The 27,076-nt window shown below is 45.5% G+C and overlaps 1 protein-coding gene across 1 annotated transcript in view; it reads left to right on the top strand.

The window, feature by feature from the left end:
- The window catches only part of zgc:171482 (zinc finger protein), a 477,765-nt gene that overhangs the window by 121,770 nt on the left and 328,919 nt on the right, over positions 1 to 27,076 (top strand). The window contains exon 3 of the mRNA XM_041209321.1: positions 15,650 to 15,809. Coding sequence (XP_041065255.1) covers positions 15,650 to 15,809 — 160 coding nt within the window. The remainder of the gene's footprint in view (positions 1 to 15,649; positions 15,810 to 27,076) is intronic.

Raw genomic sequence — 27,076 nt, 5'->3', positions numbered from 1 at the left:
AGAGCACAAAAACAAGCCATTCAGCTCATCAAGAGCGTGCTGGTGTTTATACTCCACACAAGTCTCCATCCATTCCATCTACCCAATCTCAGTAAATCTTTCTATTCCCATTTCTCTCATGCACTCATCTAGTTTCCTTTCAAAAGTATCTAGTCTATTTGTCACAACTGCTTCCTGTGCAAGTGAGTTTCATATTCTAACCACTCCCTGACTCATGAAATTATTTTCTGTCAGATTTATTAATTTCTATCTTATATTTATGGCCCCTAGTTTTCAATTCTCCCACAAGTGGAAACATTGCACTTGTACGCTCTCCAACCCGTTCATGATTTTAAAATCTCCATCAGGTGTCCTTAAACTCACCTCTTTTCGAAAGGAAAAACCCCAGCTGTAATCTCTCACTTCTAGTACCGTCCCTGTAAATCTGTCTTTGTCCTTTCCCCAGTGCTTCTGTGTCCTTTTTATATTATGGAGACAGGAACTGTACACAGTAGCTGTAAATGTAGCCTAACCAGAGTTCTATACAAGCTTAACATAACTTCACTACTTTTGAATTCTAGACCCCCCCCACCCCCCCAGAAATAAATCCCAAAGCTTCGTTAGCATTTTAACTACTTTGTTAAATCTGCTTCCACCATCCTCTCAGACCGTGCAATCCAAATCTTAACAACTTGCTGCGTAAAAATAATTATCCCCATCTCTTCCCTGGTTCTTTTGTCAATTACCTTAAATCTGCACCTGTCTGGTTACCAACCCTTAGCCAGTGGAAACAGTTTCTCCTTATTTAATGTATCAGAACTCTATTAGCGGGAGATGGTAGTGTAGTGATTATGTCACTGGATTAGTAGTCCAGATAGCCTAGGCTAATGTCCAGAGACATGGGTTCAAATTCCACCATGGTGGCTGGTGGAATTTAAGTTCAATTAATAAATCTGGAATCTAAAGCTAGTCTCAGTAATGGTGACCATGAATCTACCATTGACTGTTGTAAAAACCCATCTGGTTCACTAATATCCTTTAGGGAAGGAAATCTGTTGTCCTTACCTGGTCTGGCCTACATGTGACTCCAGACCCACAGCAATGTGGTTGACCCTGAAATGGCCCAGCAAGCCACTCAGTTCAAGGACAATTAGAGATGGGAATGAAGAATTTAAAAAAACTTTCCTAATATTGAGCATCTCTGTTAAATCCCCTCCTAATTTTCTCTGCTCTAAGGAGAACAAGTCCAACTTCTCCAGTCTCTCCATATAACTGGAGTCTCTCATTCCTGGTGCTATGCTAGTAAATCTCCTCTGCACACTTTCCTTGGAGTGTGATGTTCAGAACCTCCAACTGAGGCCTAACCAGTGGTTTATACAGGCTTCATATAACTTCCTTGCTTTTGTACTCTTGCCTCTATTTGTAAAGCCAAGGATCCCATATGCTTTACATCGACCTTGGTTTGACATCTCTTTCAACAGATGGCACCTCAGATAGTGTATTGCTGCCTCAGTACTGCGCTGGAAATGTTGGCTGTGATTAGGGGGATGGACTTTTGTCAGGGTTTTCCTGCTGTAATGGTGGTTGGAAGAGCTGCATAGAGAACCCCTGTGAAAATCCGCTTCCTGTTGCAAAGGTGGCTGAGTTGCTACTATTAGTGATAGAGTTGATCTGCATACACTTCTTGGGTGGAAACATTAAATTTATTTACAATGTACTCAGCAGCGATTACACATGTGCTTTCAACTCCAACTCTATCTCTACACGCACTGCTGAGGTAGCCCATGCTGGGGTAGCCCCTCCTATTGGCTACTACAAATTATGTGGTCTAACTTACAAGTATTATTCTTAAAGGTACATTACATACTAAATAAAACCATAATTACTACATTCTTCCCCCTTTAACTTGGTTATACATATTATATTTACAAGTATAAATTTTTCAAGACAATATTCACGCAGGGTAAGGAATTTACAAGTTCAGTCTTTCAGGCAGTTTCCTGGTGTGTGTGGAACGTCACAGCACCACAACTACACATGCTTTGTCAGGAACCTCCTTTTCTGGAGTTGCCTGAACATCAGGTGCTGCGGTGGGCACTTGCAGTTCTGTACCCTCAACTCTTAAAGGAACATCAGAGATGTCAGAATTACCTGGAAAAACTCAGCAGGTCTGACAGCATCGGCAGAGAAGAAAAGAGTTGACGTTTCGAGTCCTCGAAACGTCAACACTTTTCTTCTCCGCCGATGCTGCCAGACCTGCTGAGTTTTTCCAGGTAATTCTGTTTTTGTTTTGGATTTCCAGCATCTGCAGTTTTTTGTTTTTATCAGACACGTCAGTCCTGGGTTGAGTATCCTCAACAGGAAACACAGACCCAGTCATGGTCACTGGTGGAACAAAATGTTGGTGATTTGTCTCTCTCTTCATTAAATGGTCCACATGTTTCTGGATGATCCATCCTTCCACCTCCACATGGTAAGATAGAGGTCCAGTCACCGCACTTATTTCACCCGGTAACCACATGGTCCTTCACCGAAGATCTTCACATAAACCGTCTCTCCCATGGTAAATTTCATCCCGCGACTATGCCAGTCATGTTTAGTTTTCTGGCTTCCCTGACTCCTTTCCACCTTCCCCTCTAAATCCGATATTATTAAGCTAAATCTTGTCCTGAGACAGCATTTCAACAATAACTCCACAGGTGTGACGCCTGTTGCTGTGAGGGGTAGTCCTGTAATGAAAAAGAAAGCATGCCAGCTTGATTGCCAAGGAATCGCCAGTTAGCTTTTTCATGCCTGCCTTGAACGTTTGAACTGCCCTTTCAATCAGTCAGTTTGAGGAAGGGCGGTACGGTGCAGTTTTCACATGAGTGATACCATTGAGGCTGATAAACTGTTGAAACTCAGCACTCGTAAATGTCATGCCATTATCGGAAACGACTACTTCTGGTAGTCTGGGAATGGAAAAACTTTGATATAGTTTCTCAATTGTAGCAGCTGACATTGGTGATTTCACCTCATGTATGTCCAACCATTTTGCATGGGCATCGACAATGAGCAGAAACGTTGTTCCCAGGAAAGGTCCAGCGTAGTCAGTGTGTAATAGCACATCTGCTACAATTGAGAAACTACATCAAAGTTTTGCCATTCATAGACCACCAAGAGTAGTCGTTTCCGATAATGGCATGGCATTTACGAATGCTGAGTTTCAACAGTTTACCAGCCTCAATGATATCACTCGTGTAAAAACTGCACTGAACCACCCTTCCTCAAACAGACCGGCTACCATGGGAGTGGTCTACCTAGCCACTCCCACAGGTGTAAAGGATCTGTCACTGGCAACTTTTACAGTCGCTGACATTGTACACAATGCTTTACCATACTCTCTGTTTCGCCATCCATCCCTGGGCACCATAGATAGCTGCGAGCCATGGTCTTCATTCGGGAAATTCCTGTGTAGTTTAATTAAAAGAGGCTCCCTTCCCTTTGGAGGAACTATCACTTGTGCTCCTCACAATAAGATGCCATCCTGGCTAGCTATTTCATGTCTTCTGTTGAAGCACGGTTTCATTTCATCAGATGTTGTCTCCTGTGGTTTCATTTCATCAGATATGGGCTCCTGTGACCAACCATGAAGCACTTGTTCTCATACTTGAGATAGGACTGGGTCCCGACTTGTCCAGTCTGATCTGTCGAGCACATACTGGCAAGGAATCTAAGACATTTAACAGTAAAACAAGTTCCTGTGGAACTGGGCTGTGTTCGTCATTTCCTTATAAAGGCAAACGACTAAGTGCATTGGCATTTGCAATTTGATTGCCAGGCCTATGTATGAAAGTGTATTCGTATGCTGCCAGAATGATGGCCCATCATTGTATTCTTGCTGAGACTATGGCCAGAATTTCCTCGTCGGCGATTTAGGGGTGGGGCCCACTCGCTCAATGTCATCCCGGTCTCTATAAATTTTTAGGAAGGCGGGTGGACAGCGAAATCAGCTGTCCGCCCGCCGACCTGTCTGTGGCCAATTAAGGCCATTGACAGGCTAATTAAGATCATTAAAGACCCTGCCCATCCAACTTTAAGGCTGGCGGGCAGGCCAGGAGCCCCAGCGGGCTTCTGATAATACATGAAACCTCATCCACTGGCGGGATGACGTTTCATGTCCGTTTTTAAAAAGTGTAATAAAGTTTATGTCGTTTTTATTAACATGTCCCATCTCGTGTGACATTGTCACATGAGGGGGGACATGTTAATAATATTTTTATTTTTCTATTTTTTAACTTTTGTGCACTGTCACTAATCTCCCTGAGACAGCACTTAGCCTCAGGGAGCATTGCGAGAGAGAGCGCACTTTGACAGTTGGGGATTCCCGCTCTCCCCTCCTCCCCCCCCCCCCCCCACCTCCCCCCACCCCCCCAAACACAGGAAGCGCATGGCGTTTCCTGTCGGGAAGGCTGCTGGGTGGGCCTTAATTGGCCCGCCCACTCAAAAAGGTGGCAGGCCCCGTTTCAGCGGCGGGGGTCAGCTGTCCACCCGCCGCCGAGACGGTGAGGCCTGCACGCCCACCAAGGGCAAAATTCTGCCCTATGGGTGGTATAGCCTTGTCCTCATTAAACAACGCTAGCAATGGTTTGTGGTCAGAAAGACTTGTTCAAATGGCAGCCGTGTATGTACTGGGGAAATTTCTTGACAGCAGGGTTGATAGACAGGTCTTCTTTCTCTATCTGCGAGTATCCCTTTTCCACTGTGGCGAACGTTCTTGAAATGTAACCTATTGGCTGTTCCGTGCCATCATCCGTCTGATGAGAGAGCACTGATGAGATGTGTCACACGTCAGCAGCAATTCTTTCATCTGGTCATAATGCACTAATAGACTGGGCGAGTGTAACAATTGTTTCACCTTTATGAAAACTTCTTTCTAGGATGCCTCCCAAGACCAACATTGCTTCTTTTTGAGTAGAGAATGCAGGGGGGCCAGCACTGTAGACAAATTGGGTAAGAACCGCCCATAATGTTTGATCATTCCTAGGAATGATTTGAGCTCTGAGGCGTTCTTTGGCGCAGGTGCCTCCCTTATGGCTCTCACTTGAGCTGGGACATGTCAAGGGACATTAATTTTAAAAAATTATTTAATTTATAAACACTTCATGAAACCTCAACCCGTCTGTGGATGAGGTTCCATGAAGAATGCGAAGGCCGCCTGGGCTCTTCACCTGCCCTCCACCCCCGCCAACCTTGAGGTTGGACGGGCAGCTCATTTAATTGATTTAATTAGTTTTAAACAGGCTTTAATAGGCCTTTGACTGTTCGGCAGGCTGCGTGCCCACCGAACTGAAAACCTAAATGACGTGCAGTGATGTCGGGACGCACGCCTGACATCACTGCGTGTCACTTTACGTGTCGGCGAGCAGGCCCCGCCCCCGCTTGCCGACCAGAAAATTCTCCCCTATGTGTCTTACTGTTGCCTTAATGAAAGTGTAACTGGGAGTCAGATTAATTAGAGGATTTAGCAGTTATCATAGTAGTAATTTGTAGATCTAAGCATGTGCTCTAAAATCATTTCTCTTATTAATAAGTGTTTAGTCTAGCTTTGAAAAACCTTTTAGACTTGGTGATTATTACTGAATTCAAGGCACGCATCTCGAAATTTATACAGATTGCAAAACAAGTGGCGGAAGTTGTTTCAAGTTTCCCTTTGGGATTTGAACAACTCAGCATTTATCATCAGCTGTGCCATAACACAGCACAGAATGAGGCTATTCAACCTGTAAGGACAGTAGATTTCCTTCTCTAAAGACATCCTGGCTCTCTGCAAGAGCAATTTAGCACACCCCACTCTCCCACCCTTTCCTCAGAGTCCTTCAAATGTTTTCCCTTCATGTATTTACCCAATTCCTTTTTGAATACCTCATTTGAACCTTCCTCCAACATACAAGCTCAGGCAGTGCATTCCAGGCCCTAACCATTTACTGTGTGAAAAAGGTTTCTCTCTTACTACTTTTAGCTCTTTTGCCAGTCACGTTAAATTCGAGTCCACTGGTTCTTGATACTTCTGATGGTAGGAACAGTTTCTCTCTATCTATTCTGACTTGGAAATATATCACTGTTGCTGAGTCAAAATCCTGGAATGCCCCCCCTAAAAGCACTGTAGGTGTACCTACACCACATGGACTGTATCGGTTCAAGAAGACAGCTCACAATTAAGGGTGGGCAATAAATGCTGGCCCACCCAGCAGCGCCCACATCCCATGAATGAATAAAAAAAAATTTTGTCTGGAACACTCATGGCTTCGAACACCTCTTCTCAACCTGCTCTAAGAAGAAAAACCCTAGCTTCTCCAATTGCCCCACATAACTGAAGTCCATCATTCATGCAACCACTCTCGTTAATCTTTTCTGCGCCCTCTCTGAATATATAAAGATATCTAAATATTTAGATATTGTTTGAATTACTTACTGCAAACATTAGTTATCTCCACATGCCTGCAAAAGGATAACATTCTGCTACCAGTGTGCTGTTTTCCATTGTGCTAGCGCTTGCTAATAAGTCTTAAGTTATGGTGTGGTTGGTGCGATAGTAGTGTTCCAATTAACTGTTTCACTCAATGCAGTGTTTGCTTCTGTGGATTCGAATATAGAGCTGTATGTGTGGATCAAAAAATTGCAGAGTTAACATCTGAGAATCCTCATAGTGTACACAATCATTGGGCACGTTTAGCATCAAATTATCACCAAAACCAAACCGATCAGAAACTCAGAGAGATGGGGCAGGATTTTTACCTCATCAGGCGAGCATGGCAGGTGGGCCCAGGAGTGGTCACGAAACCAACCCCCACCTAAGATCGGGCCCCGACAGCGATTTCACGCCGGCTGGCCAATTAACGACCAGCCAACGTGAGTCGCGTGCTGCAACGCTGAGCGCTGCCGGGGTGGGGGGGGGAGGAGAGCGAGCACGGGAGCGCGCACTGAAAGTTCCCTGAAGGCGCAGAGATGCCTCAGGGAGCTGAAGAAATTTAAACCATAAACAAAGAAGTTAAAAATGTTAAAAACATGTCCCCTTAAGTGACTCTATCACTTGAGCAGGGACATGTTGAAAATGAGTTTTACAGAATCACAGTGTGGAGGAGGCCCTTTGGCCCATCGAGTCTGCACTGACACGTGAGAAACACCTGACCTACCTACCTAATCCCATTTACCAGCACTTGGCCCATAGCCTTGAATGTTATGAGGTGCCAAGTGCTCATCCAGGTACTTTTTAAAGGATGTGAGGCAACCCGCCTCCACCACCCTCCCAGGCAGCACATTCCAGACCCTCACCACCCTCTGGGTAAAAAATTTTTTCCTCACATCTCCCCTAAACCTCCTGCCCCTCACCTTAACTTATGCCCCCTAGTGACTGACCCTTCAATTAAGGGGAACAGCTGCTCCCTATCCACCCTGTCCATGCCCCTCATAATCTTGTACACCTCGATCAGGTCGCCCCTCAGTGTTCTCTGCTCCAACAAAAACAACCCAAGTCTATCCAACCTCTCTTCATAACTTAAATGTTTCATCCCAGGCAACATCCTGGTGAATCTCCTCTGCACCCCCTCCAGTGCAATCACATCCTTCCTATAATGTGGTGACCAGAACTGCACACAGTACTCCAGCTGTGGCCTCACCAAGGTTCTATATAACTCCAACATGACCTCCCTACTTTTGTAATCTATGCCTCAATTGATAAAGGCAAGTATTCCATATGCCTTTTTCACCACCCCACTAACATGCCCCTCTGCCATCAGAGATATTTGGACACAGACGCCAAGGTCCCTTTGTTCCTCAGAACTTCCTAGTACCATGCAGTTCATTGAATACGTCCTTGTCAAATTACTCCTTCCAAAGTGTATCACCTCAAACTTTTCAGGGTTAAATTCCATCTGCCACTTATCTGCCCATTTGACCATCCCGTCTATATCTTCCTGAAGCCCAAGACACTCAACTTCATTGTTAACCACCCGGCCAATCTTTGTGTCAACCGCAAACTTACTAATGCTACCCCCCAACATAGACATCTATGTCGTTTGTATAAATGGCAAATAATAGGGGACCCAGCACAGATCCCTGTGGTACGCCACAGTGACTGGCTTCCAGTCACTAAAGCAACCTTCTGTCATCACCCTCTGTCTCCTACAAGTAAGCCAATTTTGAATCCACCTTATCAAATTACCCTGTATCCCATGTGCCTTTACCTTCTTTATAAGTCTCCCATGTGGGACCTTGTCAAAGGCTTTGCTGAAATCCATATGAACGACATCAACTGCACTACCCTCATCTACACACCTGGTCACCTCCTCAAATATTTCAGTCAAATTTGTTAGGCATGACCTCCCTCTGACAAAGCCATGCTGACTATCCCTGATCAAATCTTGCCTCTCCAAGTGGAAATAGATACTCTCCTTCAGAAATTTCTCCAATAGTTTCGTGAGAAACCACCGATGTGAGACTCACTGCCCTGTAGTTCCCTGGCTTATCTCTACAACCCTTCTTAAATAGCGGAACCACATTAGCTGTTCTCCAGTACTCTGGCACCTCCCCCGTGGCCAGAGAGGAATTAAAAATTTGGGACAGAGCCCCTGCGATTTCCTCCCTTGCCTCCCTCAGCAGTCTGGGACACAAATCATCTGGACCTGGAGATTTGTCCACTTTTAAGCCTACCAACACCTCCAATACCTTGTCACTCCCTATATCAATTTGCTTAAGAACCTCGTAGTCTCTCTCCCTGAGTTCGATACCTTCATCTTCATTCTCTTGGGCGAAGACGGATGTGAAGTATTCATTCAACACTCTAGCGATGTCCTCTGGCTCCACCCATTGCCCCCTTGGTCCCTTATGGGCCCAACTCTTTCCCTGGTTATCTTCTTCCCATTGATATACTTATAGAATATCTTGGGATTTTCCCTACTTTTACCAGCCAGAGCTTTCTCATATCCCCTCTTTGCTCTCCTAATTGCTTTCTTAAGCTCCACCCTGCACTGTCTGTACTCCACTAATGCCTCTGCTGATTTGCTTCCCTTGTACCTGCTAAAAGCCTCTCTTTTCCTTCTTATCGTAACCTGAATATCTCTCATCATCCGTGGTTCTCTGGGCTTGTTACTCCTTTCTATCACCCTAGAGGGAACATGTTGAGCCTGTACCCTCCCCATTTCCTTTTTGAACATCCCCTACTGCTCCTCTGTAGATTTCCCCACAAGTTTTCCCACTCTACCTTGGCCAGATCCTGCCTTATTTTACTGAAATCCACTCTCACCCAATCCAAAACATTTTTTTGCAACTTGTTGACTTCTTTGTCCATAACAAGCTTAAATTGTACCATGTTGTGGTTGCTATCGCTAAAATGCTCCCCCACCACCACCTCAGCCACCTGTCCGGCTTCATCCCCCAGGATTAGGTCTAGCACTGCGCCATCCCTTGTTGGACCCTCTACATTTTGACCTAAAAAGTTCTCCTGTACACATTTCAAGAAATCCACTCCATCCAAGCCCTTAACACTATGTCTTTCCCAATTAATGATGGGAAAGTTGAAATCATCTAAGATATACCCTATTATTGTTTTTACACACCTCCACAAATTGTGCACATATTTGCTCCTCAATTTCCTGCTGAATGTCTGGGGTTCTATAATAAACACCTAATAATGTGTTTGCCCCTTTTTTATTCCTAAGCTCTACCCACAAAGCTTCATTCGATGCCCCCTCCGAGATATCATCTCTCCTTTCTGCAGTATCTGACTCCTTAACTAATAATGCAATACCTCCCCCTCTTTTACACCCTCCCCTGTCTCACCTGAAGATTCTATATCCCGGAATGTTGAGCTGCCAATCCTGCCCTTCCCTCAACCACATCTCAGTGATGGCTACTATGTCACAATTCCACATGTCAATCCTCACCCTTAACTCATCCGTTTTACCTGGAATTCTCCTGACATTAAAGTAGAGACCATCCAGCCTTGCCTTACTCCCATGAAGCTTATTGCAGCTGTACTCCCACTGAGTTGATTGTTTTACTATATTATGATGTGTCCCTATTCTGCTAACATTCTGTGTCCCCTCCCCCTGCCGAATTAGTTTAAACTCCTCCCAACAACACTAGCAAACCCGCTCGCAGGGATGTTAGTCCCGCTCTGATTCAGATGTAGACCGTCCCGCTTGCACAGGTCCCACCTTCCCCAGAAACGGTCCCAGTGATCCTGGAATCTAAAACCCTCCCTCCTGCACCAACTTTTAAGCCACGTATTCATCTGCGCTATTCTCCTATTTCTGAGCTCGCTAGCACTTGGCACTGGGAGTAATCCAGAGATTACAACCTGAGAGGTCCTGCTTTTCAGTCTACTGCATTCTTGGTGCAAGACCTCATCCCTCTTTCTACCAATGTCATTGGTACCAACATGTACCATGACCTCTGCCTTATCACCCTCCCCCTTCAGGATGCCCTGCAGCCGTTCTGTGACATCCCAGACCCTGGCACCAGGGGGGCAACATACCATCCTGGAGTCACGTTGACGGCCACAGTGGCGCCTATCTGTTCCCCCCACCATACAATCCCCTATTACTATTGCTCTTCCTCCCTTCCTCCACTCCTGTACAGACAGGCTGCTTATGGTTCCAGAAGCTTGGCTCTGTCCGCACTCTCTGGAGAAACCTGCACCCTCATCAGCCTCCAAAATGGAATACCGATTTGAGAGCGGGACCCCAGGGGACTCCTGAATTACCTGCCTGTTTCTCTTGGAAAGTTTAAAAGTGTTTCTAAAACAGTTTTTGTTTATTTTTTAATCGCTGGTCAAAACCTCATCCCACCCGGGGATCCGGTTTCGCAAAAAATGTGAAGGCCACTTGGCCTATTCACCCGCCCACCAACCGAATGGTTGGACGGGCAGCCAAAAATCCGATTTCACTAATTGATTAAGGGCCTTAATAAGCCTGTTAATTGTCAGCAGGCGCGCTCAGCAAGCAAAATATTGCGAGTGAGCAATGACGTCGGGACACTCGCCCGACATTATCGCGCGCTATTTTACTCTCGTTCGAGTCGGGTGTACTCCCGCCTGACGAGGGGAAAAACTCTACCCATGGAGTTTCTGTTTGATTGAGGGAAAAACTCAAGAAGATAGAACTTGCAATTATATAGTGCCTTTCACGACTGATACTGATCAGCCATCGTCTAATTGCATGGCAGAACCAACTTGAGGGCTGAATGATCCAAACGTGTTCCAGTATTTCCATTGACCCTCACCAAATGTTCTCTACTTCCAACCCTGTGTGTAGAAGGGCGCATACAGAGTGCTTACACAGCGAAATGAGACAGTGCTTTAAAATGCTGAAAAAACATGTTATTTATAAAGGAACTACAGAAGGAATGGTAACCTGCTCAGTAAATTTGCATTTATGCTTGTTCCCACTGCGAGATTTGTCTGTCTCTGCATCCTTTATGCACTTTGTATAAAGACTATTCATCAAAGCATTTCCCTCAGATCTGCATTCACTCAGAAGCTGGTGGGGATGTTCTTTAATTCCGATCAGACTTCCAGCTGTCAAACATAGATCATTATGTTTTTCTCGAAATCTTGGAAGTGTGGAAACCCAGCTGTAACATCTGTCGAGCACACATGTTACTGACCAAGCTTTGCCCCTTGCTCTCGCTGCCTCCGGTGTTGCAGGGTCTCAGTGCAACAAAACCAGTCATTTGAAAAGGCACACGAGACAACCGGTGCAGGGAAATATTAAATCCTCTTGTGTCACAGTCCCAACAAGTGTTCCCTTTCCCATTTACCCTTGTAGAATCCCTGTTGATCACACTGATCCCCATTCACTTGCACTGGAAAAACAATCTTGCATTTCTATAGCATCTTTCATAAGCTCAGGACATCCTGAAGCCCTTTAAGCCAATGCGGCACTTATGAAGCGTGGCTACTGTTGCAATGTAGGAAACACGGCAGCCAATTTGTGCACAGCAAGCTCCCACAAACATCGCTGTGATAATGACCAGATTATTTGTTCTAGTAATGCTGTTGAGGGATAAATATTGGCCGGGACACTGATCCTGTATGGCCTATTATACACTATTTCCAAAAGTGAACCTGGATTTCGCAATCCAATGGAACTACCTACTAGGGAAACACAGTGGGCAAAATTCTCCTCCCGTTTTGTCTCGTGGAATTTCCAGTTGATCCAACCTCTTCTCATTTAATCCCATTGTGTAGAATCTCCATGACCAAACTGTTTTTCGTTGATTGCCATTATGTAGACTCTCAATATGATGGATCAGATTCTGTGTCTCACTGGCATAGTATAGAACTCCATAGAATTTCAAACACTCCCCAATTCATTGTTACCATAGAGAATCGCAATAAATTCAACATGCCAAGACGCTGCACCAGACTCTCAGTTGCAGAGCTCCATGGGGCCTGTTTTTGGTGTCCTTCTAGTTATAACACAGCAGACTAAGGTGCCATTTCTGATCGTTGTCCAAGTGCTGTTTCGTGTGATTGAAATGCTGGCAAACAATTTACAGCACAGAACAGGGCTTTCAGCCCTACTGGCCCACACTCATGTTTATGCTCCATATGAGCCTCCTGCCGCACGCCCCCCCCTTTCATCTCACCCTATCATCATAACTGTCTATTTCTTTCTCCCTCTTGTGTTTACCCAGCAACCCCCCCACCTCATCGCCACCCCCCTCACCCCCCCACCCCCCCACCCCCCACTCCCCCTTAAATCTATCTATTCTACTTACCTCAGCTACTCCTTGTGTAAGCGAGTTCCACATTCTCACCACCCTCTGGGTGAATTGTTTATATTGGTGACCTTGACTTCTTTGAAGAACTGCATAGATTAATGTTCTACTCTTTATCAGTTGCTGACAACCATTACTGCTAACCTGAGGAGGGGAGTGTTGCTTAGAGCTCTGTAAGCAACAACCTTGTGATTGTACCATTCTAAGAGTGTGCCAGAAGGAGCTGAACGCATGATAGATTGCCTTAAATAGTCCATTTATACATGGTGCAAATGTCATGTGTCAGCAATGGCTCTGTGGGTACCTCTGCTACCTCAAGGACAGACAGTTCACAGTCCCACGGTAGTGCAGCACTGAGGGAGTGCTGCAATCCGAAGGTGCTGGCTTTTGGATGAAATGTTAACTAACCCTAACCCTAACCCTAACCTCCCCGCCAGTCCCGACACTATTTCTGCTTGTGTGGAGCATGAACGTGTGTGGATCTATTGGGCCGGGCACTCTGTTTCCATGCTTGAATCTAGTCTTTATGCCATCTCAGTTTTTGCTTCTATGCATCATTTTACATGTAAATGAATTTGAACAGTTCGGTAGGAAATGCCAAAATTTTCTGTCCTCTGAATGGACAGAAAGTGGAATGGACATCCTGTTTTAGTTTCCCAATCAGTGAGCCAGGTAATGGTGTGGGCACTCAGAGATCAGCTGCAATAACTCTGTGAAGGAGATAGTTAATAACCCAGTGTTGTTTAACAGGAGGAGGCCATTCAACCCCTCAAGTCTGTTCCACCATTCAATGAGATCATGGCTGATTTGTATCCTAATGCCTTGGCTCCATTTTCTTTAATGCCCTTGGCTAGGAACAAAATCTATCAATCTCAGCTTCAACATAACTCATTGAGCTTGCATCTACTGCTTTATGTTGGAGAAAGTTTCACACTCCTACCACCCTTTATGTGAAGAAGTGTTTCCAAACTTTCTCATGAATGACCCCTTTGTGCCAGACTTATCCCACAACTAACCTTTTGATTCCTTTCAAAACCATAAAAACCTCAATCAAATCACCATTTAAACTTCTTATATTCCAGGGAATACAAACCTAATTTATGTAATCTCTCCTCATAATTGGACCCTTACAGCCTTGTTAACTGTTTCAATTGAAAGAGACATGGGGTGCAGAATTTCCTCAGATTTTCTGTTGCTCTGACTATATCAGAAATGTAGCCAAAAACATAATTGCATCAGGGTTTCCGACCCACTTCCAGTAGGTTAGTCGGAGATGCTCCGACCAAGTTATGGTAATACAGCATCAGATAGTCCAAGGAAATTTAGGGCCACCATGTCCTCATGGAGGCTGTTGTCAGGAGGAAGCTGACCTTGAGTAAATTCCAAACAATAGTGATGGGGCGGTCAGTGATGGGGCGGTCAGTGATTGGGTAGTCAGGGGTGGTCAGTGACGGGGTGGTCAGGGGTGGGTGGTCAATGATGGGGTGGTCAGTGATGGGGCGGTCAGTGATGGGGCGGTCAGTGATGGGGTGGCCAGTGATGGGGTGGCCAGTGATGGGGTGGCCAGTGATGGGGTGGTCGGTCATGGGGTGGTCAGTGATTCATCCAGTTACAGAGATGCTCAGGTGTTATAAAATCCACTTGTTCTTTTCACTCAGAAAACAGAGTAGTCTCAGGCTGGCTTCAGCTAAAACTAATAACACCTTGTGACGATTGACAGCGCTTGTACTTGAGCTGCTTTTGCAGGTTGAGTGATTAAGTGGGCTAAGCTGCAAATGTTATAGAAAGGTGTTATTATACATTCATATGAAGAAGTCAGTAAATAGCCTGATGTAGCTTCTATAGTGCCAGCTGTGACTCAGTGGCAGCACTCTCACCTCTGAATCAGAAAGTTGGGGATTAAAGTCCCAGTCCAGATATTTGAGCCCATAACCCACCTGTGCACTGTGTACTGAGGGAGTGTTGCACTGTTGGTGATGCCTCCTTCTAGTTGGGACTTTAAACCCCTGTCTACCTTCTCAGGTGGATGTAAAAGATCCCGTGACACTATTTGAAGGAGAGCAGGGGAGTTATCCCAACCAATTTGTATCCCTCGTGTGACCTCACTGAAAGAGGCTCATTATCAGATTGCTTTTGTGGGAGCTTGCTGTGCAAGTTAAGAGCTTCATTTCCTACATTACAACAGTGACTACACTTCAAAAGTACCTCATTGGTAGTAAGGTGCTTTGGGTTGTCCTGAGGTTGTGAAGGATGCTACAGAAATCAAGTCTTCCCTTTTATTTTTATGTTTGTAAGATATCATTCACATCCTTGGTTCTCAGTTCACAACCACAGTTCTGCACCATCGCCAAGACTGCCTCTTTCCACCTCTGTAACACTGCCTGACTCCATCCTGCCTCAGCTCATCTGCTGCTGAAACCCTCATCCATGCCTTTGTTCCCTCCAGACTTGATTATTCCAACATGCTCCTGGCTGGGCCAGCCACCTTCCATTGAGATGAAATTGAGTTCATCCAAAACTCTGCTGCCCATATTCTATCTCGCACCAAGTCCTGTTCACCCATCACCTCTGTGCTCGCTGACTTTCACTAGCTCCTTGACTGGCAATGCCTCCGCTTTCAAATTCTCATCCTTGCCTTCAAATCCCTCAAGGCTTCACCCTCTCCCCACGTCTGTAAACTCCTCTAGCCCGACAACCCACTGAGATACCTGCACTCCTCCAATTCTGGCCTTGTGAGCATCCCTGATTTTAATCGCTCCTCCATTGGCATTTACAGAAATGGAAATCTCTTTCAGTGGCTGGTGTATATTTGGGGTGGATCCACATTTTTGTTTCAGTGATCAGTTGGTTCTATAACGCTTCTCCCTTTTCTTACTGTGTCTCTCTCTCTCTCTCTCTATCCTCTCAGGACAGCGATGATGGAGAGGTGGATAAAAACAAATGCTGCACCCTCTGTAATATGTTCTTCACCTCAGCAATTGTAGCACAGTCTCATTACCAAGGGAAAACACACGCTAAGAGAATGAGACTGGTGCTGGGAGAACCGCCCATACCTCCGAGGACAACAGGTAAGCCTCCTTTGGGACATATTGACAGAGATCAGGGTGCCAACGGCTTTTCAAAGATCACAGCGGTTTGACCAGGTTTCTATATCTGGTGGTCTGCGCCCTGAACACAAACAAGTTGCACCATTACAGACTCCTCTTCACAGTGATCACCAGGTTTTTCTCAGGCGGGTTTCGGTTGCCAACCCTCCAGGATTGTCCTGGAGAATTAAACACTGCGTCAGCCGCGGGTCACTGCTGCTGCAGAGTCAGAACATTACGTATTTAGGTCCCGCTCCGGAGACTTGAGGGCAAAATCTACACTGACACTCCCAGTGCCAGTATTGGAGGAGTGCTGCGCTGTCAGAGGCACTGTCTTTCAGCTGAAAACCAAGCGAATGACTGCCCTCTCGGCTAGATATTAAATGTCTCACAGCAACTATTTTTAGGAAGAGCAAGGGAGTCCTCCTTGGCGTCCTGGCCAACATTCATCCACCAACCAACTTGCCAAAAAACTGCTTATATGTTCTTCATTACATGATCTTCTTCAAACAAGTGCCACCACAAGATTTTTATTGTCCGCTTGATAGAGCAGACTAGGCCCATTGGAAGATGGCCAAGGGTGGTGTCATGGTAATGTCACTCAATTAGTAATCCTGAACCCAAGCTAATGTTCTGCAGACATGGGTTCAAATCCCACCATGGTAGCTAGTAGAATTTAAAATTCAATAAAATGTGGAACTAAAAGTCTGATGATGACCATAAAAAGCCATCTGGTTCACTAATGTCCTTTAGGGAAGGAAATCTGCTGACCTTACCCACTTGGACCTATATGTGACTCCAGACCCACAGAAATGTGGTTGACTCTTAACTGTCCTCTGGAATAGCCAAACAAACCGCCCAGTTCAAGGGCAACAAATGCTGGCCTTGCCAGTGATGCCCACATCCCAAGGAAGGATAAAATTTTTTTTTTTAAAAACCTTGGACTATGCAGCACTCCCTCAGAACCAAAATAGGATGCGGGCGAGATCTTGTGCTCAAGTCTCTGGAGTGAGATTTGAACCCATAATCTTCTGACTCAGAGGCAAGGGTCCTCCCCACTGAGCTGAAGCTGGTACATTATCTGGTGGTCATCTCATTGCTGTTTGTGGGAGGGGCTTGCTGTGCACAACTGTCAAGCTTCCTACAATACAATGGTGGCGACATTTTGAAGGTACTTCACGGGCTATGAAGGACTTTGGGACATCCTGAGGCTGTGAAAGGTGCTATGTACATGCAAGCTCTTTCTCCGCATTATGGGTTAAGAACTCAATAGCTGAATGGCCTTGTTGTGTGCCATTATGACTCTATTTACTTGTGGGTGGATAGAATAGGCTGTACCAGTGGGCGCCATGAATGTTCTATTTTAATTCTTCTCTGAATAGAGTCCACACACTGAGTTTGTTATCTGAACAGGAATCATTAGGACGGCTTCCAGTACACCAATGTTGAGGCGCAAGTGCGTTGAATCTAATTGCAAGCACTCTGCTCTAATGTGATGGAGGTTAATTTTATTGAGCACCAATTTAAATTAGTAAAACATCATTCTTAATGTTCACAGAGCCAGGGAGGCTAACCTTTGGGAAATCAGAATTGGAATCAGTGATGCGATCATTCAGCTGATTATTAAAAACGTGTTAATTACAATGTTCCGAAATTGCATTACTTGTTTCTGAGTAAATGCTTCACATGCATTTGTTTCTGCATCTTTTGAATTCCTAAGGCAACCTCCATTCATTATTTTAGGTTTGTGTTTTTCTGTTTGAACCTTCTTTCTATTTCCCCAGCTATCAGCTCCACTCCTCTCCCCAGCCACTGTCCGAGGCCAAACCAGATCTTTCACAGCCTTAGTGTCATGTTGGACCCCGAGGTGAGTTTCCAACCACAGTTCTGCACCATCACCAAGACTGCCTATTTCCATCTCTGTAACACCACCTGACTGCACCCCTGCCTCACCTCATCTGCTGCTGAAACCCTCACCCATGCCTTTGTTCCCTCCAGACTTGATTATTCCAATACCCTCCCAGCTGGCCTCCCACCTTTCATCGAGATAAAATTGAGCTCATCCAAGATCTTGCTGCTCATATTCTAACTCGCACCAAGCCCTGTTCATCATCACCTCCCTGCTTGCTGACTTTCACTGGCTCCTGGCCTGGCACTGCCTCATTTTTAAAATTCTCATCCTTGCCTTCAAATCGCGCAAGACCTCACCCTGTCCCCAAGTCTGTAAACTCCTCTAGCCCGACAAATCACTGCGGTATCTGCACTCCTATATTCTGGCCTTGTGAGCATCCCTGATTTTAATTGTTCTTCCATGACTTGTGCTGGCCAAGACCCTAAGCTCCGGAATTCTCTCCCTAAATGTCTCCAATCTCTCTTTCCACATTTAAGATCCTTCTTAAAACCTACCTCTTTGATCAAGTCTTTGGTCAGCTGCCCAAATATCATCTTTGCAGCTCGATGTCAAATTTTGTTTGATAACATCTTCTGTACAGCACCTTGAGATACTTTACTACATCAAAGACTATGTAAAAAGGCAATTTATTATCATTTTTGTTGCTTCAGTAATGTTTTTACCCGCATCCATCTCAGCCTCCTCCGGAGGTCTCCAGCATCGCAGATGTCAGTCTTCAGCCAATTCGATTCACTCCACATGATATCAAGAAATGGCTGAAGGCACTAGATACTACAAAGGCTATGGGCCCTGACAACCTTCCAGCAATTGTACTGAAGACTTGCCGCTCCCCTAGCCAAGCTGTTCCAGTACAGCTACAACACTGGCATCTACCCGGCTATGTGGAAAATTGCCCAGATATGTCCTGCTGCAAAAAGCAGAATAAATCCAACTCGGCAATTACCATCCCATCAGCCTACTCTCGATCATCAGTAAAATGATGGAAGGGGTTGTCGACAGTGCTATCAAGCGGCACTTGCTCAGAAATAAGTTGCTCATTGACGCTCAGTCTGGGTTCTGCCAGGGCCACTCAGCTCCTGATCTCATTACAGCCTTTGTTCAAACATGGACAAAAGAGCTGAACTTCCAAGGTGAGGTGAAAGTGACTGCCCTTGACATCAAGGCTGCATTTGACCGAGTGTGGCATCAAGGAGCCCTAGCAAAGCTGGAGTCAATGGGAATTGGGGGAAAACTCTCCACTGATTGGAGTCATTCCAGCACAAAGGAAGATGGTTGTGGTTGTTGGAGATCAGTCATTTCAGCTCCAAGACATCACTGCACGAGTTCCTCAGGATAGTGTCCTTGGCCCAACCATCTTCAGCTGCTTCATCAATGATCTTCCTTCCATCATAAGGTCAGAAGTGGGGATGTTCGCTGATGATTGCACAATGTTAAGCACCATTCGTGACTCCTCAGATACTGAAGCAGTCCATGTCCAAATGCAGCAAGACTTGGACAATATCCAGGCTTGGGTTGATAAGTGGCAAGTAACATTGGTGCCACAGAAGTGCCAGGCAATGACCATCTCCAACAAAAGAGATCCTAACCATCATCCCTTGACATTCAATGGCATTACCATCACTGAACCCCCCACTATCAACATCCTGGAGGTTACCATTGACCAGAAACTGAACTGGACTAGCCATATAAATACTGTGGCTACAAGAGCAGGTCAGAGGCTTGGAATTCTTTGGTGAATAACTCACTTCCTGACTGCCCAAAATCTGTCCACTATCTACAAGGCACAAGTCAGGAGTATGATGGACGTCTCTCCACTTGCCTGGATGAGTGCAGCTCCAACAACACTCAAGAAGCTCAACACCATCCAGGACAAAGCAGTCTGCTTGATTGGCACCCCATCCACATGCACAGTGGCAGCAGTGTGTACCGTCTACAAGATACGCTGCAGCAGCTCGCCAAGGTTCCTTCAACAGCACCTTCCAAATGCACGACCTCTACCACCTAGAGAGAGATGAGATATATACCCTTCTTAGGCCGTCCCTCGGGGTTGAGGATGACTTGCTTTCACTTTAAAAATGAGTTCTCAGGTGACTGAAGAGCCCAATGTGCGACCTACAGTCTCTGTCACAGGTGGGGCAGAGAGTGGTAAAGGGAAAGGGTGGGTGGGGTTCCCGTGTTGCCACATGCTCCTTTTGCTGTTGATGCTTGGCTTCAGCTAGCCCTTGGCAATGAGACTCGAGGTGTTCAGTTCCTTCCCGGATGCTTTCCCTCCACTTCGGGCAGTCTTGGGCCAGGGATTCCTAGATATCAGTGGGGATGTTGCACTTCTCCCAGGCCCTTGAAGCATTTCCTCTGCCTTTCTGGGGCTCGCTTTCCGTGTCGAAGCACCGGGTAGCGCGCTTGTTTCGGGAGTCTCGTGTCAGGCATGTGGACGATGTGACCCACTCAGCGGAGCTGATCGAGCATGGTCAATGCTTCGAGGTTGGGGATGATGGCCTGAGTGAGGACACTGACATTGGTGTGCCTATCCTGCCAATGGATTTGCAGGATCTTGCGGAGGCAGTGCTGGTGGTCCTCCTCCAGAGCTTTGAGGTGCCTGCTGTACATAGTCCACGTCTTTGAGCCATATAGGCGAGCAGGTATCCCTACTGCTCTGTAGACCACGAGCTTGGTCCTGGTCTTCGAACACTCTCCTCCTCCTAGAAGGACAAGGGCAGCAGACACATGGGAACACCATCTCCTGGAAGTTCCCCTCCAAGTCACTCACCATCCTGACTTGGAAATATATTGCCGTTCCTTCACTGTCACTGGGTCAAAATCCTGGAACTCCCTTCCTAACAGCACTGTGGGTGTACCTACACCACACGGACTGCAGCATTTCTAGAAGGCAGCTCACCACCACCTTCTCAAGGGCAATTAGAGATGGGCAATAAAAGTGCAGGCCTAGCCAGAGATGCCCGCATCCTGTGAAACAATAAAAATAAATTGCTCTTGTACATCTTCGTCAGGGATCTTCATCACTGGCGTTCTACTGCTCAATTGGTTCAAATACAAACATGCATGCATTCAATTTACTAAGTACTGAGCAGAGATCCTGACTGTTTTTAAAAATTCATTCTCGGGATGTGGGCGTCGCTGGCTGGGCCAGCATTTATTGCCCATCCCTAGTTGCCCTTGGGAAGGTGGTGGTGAGCTGCCTTCTTGAACCACTGCACTCCCTGTGGTGTAGGTACACCCACAGTGCTGTTAGGGAGGGAGTTCCAGGATTTTGACCCAGCGACAGTGAAGGAACGGCGATATATTTCCAAGTCAGAATGGTGAGTGGCTCGGAGGGGGTGTGGGACATTCACCTTGGGGAATCCTAACATGGACCTCTGAAGACCGCAGCTATCATAAGCTGTGAATTTTAATTTTACAACCGCCTAGCAAGGCATCCCTTTTAATAGTGCTGAAGTTAATTTGCCAGTTTTCTGCCCAACTCTATAACTGATTGAAAGCCTTCTGGAAGTATTGTTGTTGCTTCCTCTGCCTTACATTTAGATAGACAGGTCATTCTTCAACTCATCCAGAACTCTGCTGCCTTTATTCTCAGTGAGACCGAGTCCCATTCACCCCCCCCCCCCACCCCCATTGTGCACTGACCTACATCGGCTGGGTTTGACAACACTTGACTTTCAAATTCTCATCCCTGTTTTTAAGTCATAGCCTCATTTCCCCACCAAACCTCCCCTCCACCTGTGGAGACCAGGAAAGGAGGAGCAACGGAATAAGATCCTAAAGCACTTTACCACATCAGGTAACCCTGGATAGGAAGAGCTGGCTGCAAACTGCAAAGGACCAGGGATCATGAAGAGGTTTTTCAGCATGGAGAAGCCAAATGGACACTCAGAAGAAGCATTTCTTGATAAAGGATCTTAGAGTCAAGGATATCTAAAAATGATCAGCTGATGGAACATCACAGGCCCAATTTTTGGTCATGGAAGTTATGACTGATAGAGCAGAGCCCCAGTTGCTGGCTGTTATAACCCTGCATTCTTCAGTCCCCTAGACTCTCCAATATCTCTGCACCCCTTCAACACTGGCCTCATGCGCATCCCCTATTGTAACTTCGAGTCAACCTTTGGGACCTTCAGTTCTGACTAGGCACTGCCCACTCCGGGTATGAGACTATTGGTAGAAGCAGTAAAACGTTTATTAAGTATAAGCACGAGTAGTGTAACAAAATAGTATTTAGCAAGGCAGTAGCTCACCAGCTCCGGACTCGCTGGTTGGTTGGGGCTTTGTTCTTGTTGCTGCTGTGTTTTTGTTGACCATTGTATATCTCCTCTTCTCTTGGTTCTTTTTTTATTTATTCACAGGATGTGGGCATTGCTGGTTGGGCCAGCATTTATTGCCCATCCCTAACTGCCCTTGAGAACTGAGTGGCTTGCTAAGCCATTTTGGTGGATATTTAAGAGTCAACCACATTGCCTGTGGGCCTGAAGGTCAGACCACGTAAGGACCACAGATTTTCTTCCTGAAAGGACATTAGTGAATCAGATGGGTTTTTATGACAATTGACAATGGTCTCATGGTCATCATTAGACTTTTAATTCCAGATTTTTTAACTGAATTCAAATTTCACCATCTGTCATGGTGGGATTCAAACCCAGGTCCCCAAAACATTACCCTGAGCATCTGGATTATTAGTCCAGTGATAATTCCAGTACGCCACCCTTTTTGAGTCTAGCCTTGTACCCTATTAGGTGACTGATTAGTTTACCCTTGGGTAGGGTGACACCTCATCTTAACCAATCTGATTAGTTTACTGTCATTGTATTATTGACCTGAGTAGTTTACCATTATTTCATTGTTGTCCATTACTGTATTGTAAACTTACGTGTCCCTCATGCATGGTGTTTTTGTTTGCTAAGCAGGAGATCCATTAGCTATCATAGTTAACATAACACAGTTCTTTATCTTTACTATTGTCTTACTATAGAGTTCTGCAGACAAAAATGCTTCTCCAAACTTCCAATCAGCCAAAAGTCAGAGTATTTCCTGACCTAAGATTTTATAAAAGCTTGACAGTTCTTTCCACTGTCCTCCATACATCGGAACCTCACATTTAAAAATTATGCCCCACTTCTTGGCATTTTCCAAATCCATACTTCATTACTAACCCACACAATTTTCATCACTCTGCCATTGGCCATGCCTTCAGCCACCTAGGCTCTAAGCCCTAGAACTTCTTCCCTAAACTCCTCCACATCTCCACCTCTCTCACTTTCTCTAAGACTCCCATAAAATTCATCCCCATGATAGCACCTTCCAAACCCACAACCTCTACAACCTAGAAGAACAAACAGGCACATGGGAACACCACCACCTGGAAGTTCCCCTCCAAGCCACACACCACCCTGACTTGGAAATATATCACCGTCCCTTCACTGTCGCTGGATCAAAACCCTCGAACTCCCTCCCTAACAGCACTGTGGGTGCACCTACACCACATGGACTGCAGTGGTTCAAGAAGGCAGCTCAACACTCAAGGACATTTAGGGATGGGCTGTAAATGCTGGCCTGGCCAACAGTGCTCGTATCACACAGTAAAATAATAAAGCCTACCTCTCAGCTAAGCTCTTGGTCACCTGTCTTAATTACGTGTCTCCTTGCTAATTCAAGCTGTCGTTAATGTAGATTAGAAAATAGAGGGGCCCAATCGTTGCTGTGCACATGACACTTTGTCCTCCCCAATTGAGATGGTGGGGTGCATTGTAACTGATGGTTGGACGGGTACATGGGCGGGAGGAGAGCTGGGGGAGGAAGTGTTCTTGGAAGGTGGCAGCACACCTAGATGTCATGAACCAAATGCCTGAGTGTACTGGCTGGACCTCGTTTACCATATGCCAGGAATATTGTCAGGGCTGGAATGGGCGAGAATTGACGGGGGTACCAACTACAACCGGGGATTGGAATGGGATGGTCTCCTGACATAAGAAAAGTGTTTGTGGGTGGGAGGGAGCAGGATGTCGGTCCCAGACATTGGGGAGGGACAGGGGGGCATGGGTAAGGGAGAGTCACAGCCATTGGAATATTTTTCAAAGTGCAGTCACTGTTGTAACATAGGAAGCGTGGCAGCCAATTCATGCACAGCAAGATCCCACAAACTATCAGCTTGATAAATAACCAGCTCATCTGCTTTTAGTGATATTGGGTTGAGAGTTGCTGTTCTAATGTAAGCACCTGGATTGGACTTAACAACCATTCCAAATTTCGGCGAACCTAGTAAAAGTTATTCGAAAGTTGGAAGCACGGAGTAGCAGAGCATTTGGAATGTGCAATTAATATTAATCAATGTCAGTCTTCCGATGCTCTGACCAAAATATCCTGAAGTTAAAAAATCCACTGGTCCATTAGCCCTGATTACCTGTGACTAGATTGTGATTGAAGATTGTGAGGGCTTGTCACATAATCTATACCATGGCTGTACTCTCCTTCTAACAAGTGTAGAACCTCCTCTAGCACACTATCCTTCAAGGCAGAGATCAATAATGTCAGCAACTTCCCAGGTTGACTGATCTCAGGCACAGAAATCAGCTCACACAGTGGGGACTTGGAGACGCACAAAGGTTCACGGGTCAACGGGGAGGTGGACGTGGGTCAGGATACAGGTGGAATCAATCATCATCCAATTTTAACCCTTCACTACAATTTGCCCAGTGATGCATTTGTTTTCAGGATTGAAAATATGCTTCTTTTTATTTATTCATATGTGGGCATCATTGGCAAGGCCAGCATTTATTCCCCTTCAGAGAAGGATGATGAGCTGCCTTCTTGAATATACCTGATTGGCTTGCTAGGCTATTTCAGAGAGCAGTTAAAAGGTAATCATATTGCTGTGGGTCTGGAGTCACATATAGGCCAGACTAGGAAATCTGGTAACTTCATGGTCACCATTGCTAACATTTTAATTCAAGATTCTACTTCATTAATTACCCTGGTGGGATTTGAACCTTTATCTCCTGGGCTTTAATCCAGGCCTCTGGATTACTAGTCTGTCATGTTGCCACTATGCTGTTACATCCACAACAAGTGGGTCACAATTGCCTGGATTAAGAGGCTCATCATCAGCCTGGGTATTTGATGACTGAGGGTGCTCGGTATAGTAATTCCATTGTGGTTCCAATTGCTTACAGCTGCCTTGTGTAAAATGGGGAGGATGACAGGGAAAAATGTTACTTTTGAAATCATCCTGTGGATCTCCCAACTGAAAGCTGGAGTCTGAGTGAAAGCTAATTATCTGGCAGTTCAGTATATGACTCCTGGCACCCTGTTGGGAGCACAGGTCAGAGGGGAATCACCACTGGGACATTTCTTCCACCATTCAGAAAGCCCATGCATCTCCGAAAATAGGATTTATTTTCATTCTACCCCTTCAAAAGAACTTGCATTTTTGGGGAAAGCTCTTCACGACCTCTGGACTTGCCAGAGCACTTCATGGACAATGAAGTACTTTCTGAAATGTCACTGGTGTTGAAGCAGACAATTTGCACATAGCGAGTTCCCCCACAAACAGCAATGCCTTTTGGTGGCTGAGGGATAAATATTGACAGGGATATGGGGAGGAGCTTACACACTCTTCTTTAAAATAGCAGCGGTGAATCTTTGGCATCCAGCTGAGCGGACAGACAGGGCCACAGTTTCATATCTTATCGGAAAAGATTTTTTTATTATTATTTGTTCATGAGATGTGAGCATCACTGGCTGGGCCAGCATTTATTGTCCACCCCTAACTGCCCTTGTACAGAGGGCATTTAAAAGTTAACCACATTGCTGTGGGTCTGGAGTCACATGCAGGCCAGACCAGGCAAGGACAGCAGATTTCCTTCCCTAAAGGACATGAGTGAACCAGATGGGTTTTTCTGACAGTCAGCAATGGTTTCATGGTCATCATCAGACTTTTAATTCCAGATTTTTATTGAATTCAAATTTCACCATTTACCATGGTGGGATTTGAACCTAGGTCCCCAAAACATTACCCTAAGCCTCTAGAATACTAGTCTAGTGACAATACCACTATGCCCCTGCCAGCCTTTGATGCCACTGCCTCCCCTTGACTCTTCATCCTGGTATGGCTCCACTCTTCATTGAGCAGTCTTCATGGGGATTCCGTACTGTATGTATCAGCAGCTCAGTCAAACACACCAAGCTTCATTTGTTGACTCCAACTCTGTTTGAACTCAATGTACACTGGACAGAGATCAGGAGTTGGAATCTTGGGGGATTTTTTTTTCTCTATATTTCAGGGGCACTATTGTAAGTTACTCTGCATGGTCTAACTCTCAGCCTGACTGAGAGAGCTAACTCAGCAGAGGCCAGGATATTGAACTCTGTCCATGTGGCTCAGTCTCCTAATGGCGTTCCATTCATTGACCAAACACCCATCAGAGGAAGCATCTCAATTTAATTTCTTAATGGGAGTGTCAAATGCGAAAGCTCAAGGAATAAACAACATACAGTCTGTGCAACAGAAGCGAGTTTATAACAGGCTGATTGGCTACTACAGGCTTCACATCCCCACCAAAGTTGATTATTACCCTCTGTATGTCGGAAATACAAATGGCCAAGTCTTGGTCAGTTCTGCTTTCACAGCTCACTGTGCTAGCAAACTCCAGGCCATCGCTTCTGTCGCTCTGCTGGTTCACAATTTGTATCTCATTAAAGCAATTATTTCAAATCAGCATTGTCCCAACATCAATTTCTAACAGAAAGAGGCTGTTGTCCAAAGTGAGAGGTTACGTTCAGAGTTCCAAATGTGAATTTTTGGCTGTCAAGAGAGTTATAAAGAAAGAGAAGGAGACAAACTCAAATAGAGGAAGTGCTGCTGAAATGAAGCAGCAATCCAGACCTGTTTGACTTCTCCCTTTAGAATGAATGTACAGTAGGTTCTTGAGCGATAGTAGTCAATAGTAATCATAAAATCCTACAACACAGGAGACCATTCAGCCCATCGTGCCTCTTTGAAAGAGCTATCCAATTAGATTTACTCTCCCCACCCCACCCCCAACTCTTTCCCCATTTGCTCTGCAAGTTTTTCCTCCTCAATTATTTGTCCAATCCCCTTTTGAAAGTTGCTATTGAATTTAGTCGCACCGCCATTTCAGGCAGTGCATTCCAACTCACTTTGTAAAGAGCTCCACTCAGGCCCTCTCTGGTTCTTTAACCAGTCGCCATAGATCTTGTGCTCTCAGGCCGCCAATCCTCTTGTCTGTGGAAGCAATTACTTGGTGTTCACTTTCATAATTTTGAACACCTCTATTAAATCTCCCTTTAACCTCTGCTGTAAGGAGAACAA

The sequence above is a fragment of the Carcharodon carcharias genome, chromosome 17 (genome assembly GCF_017639515.1).
Source record: "Carcharodon carcharias isolate sCarCar2 chromosome 17, sCarCar2.pri, whole genome shotgun sequence".
Classification (NCBI taxonomy): Eukaryota; Metazoa; Chordata; class Chondrichthyes; order Lamniformes; family Lamnidae; genus Carcharodon; species Carcharodon carcharias.
Note: the sequence above shows the minus strand (reverse complement) of the source record. Positions and strands in the feature narration are given on the sequence as shown.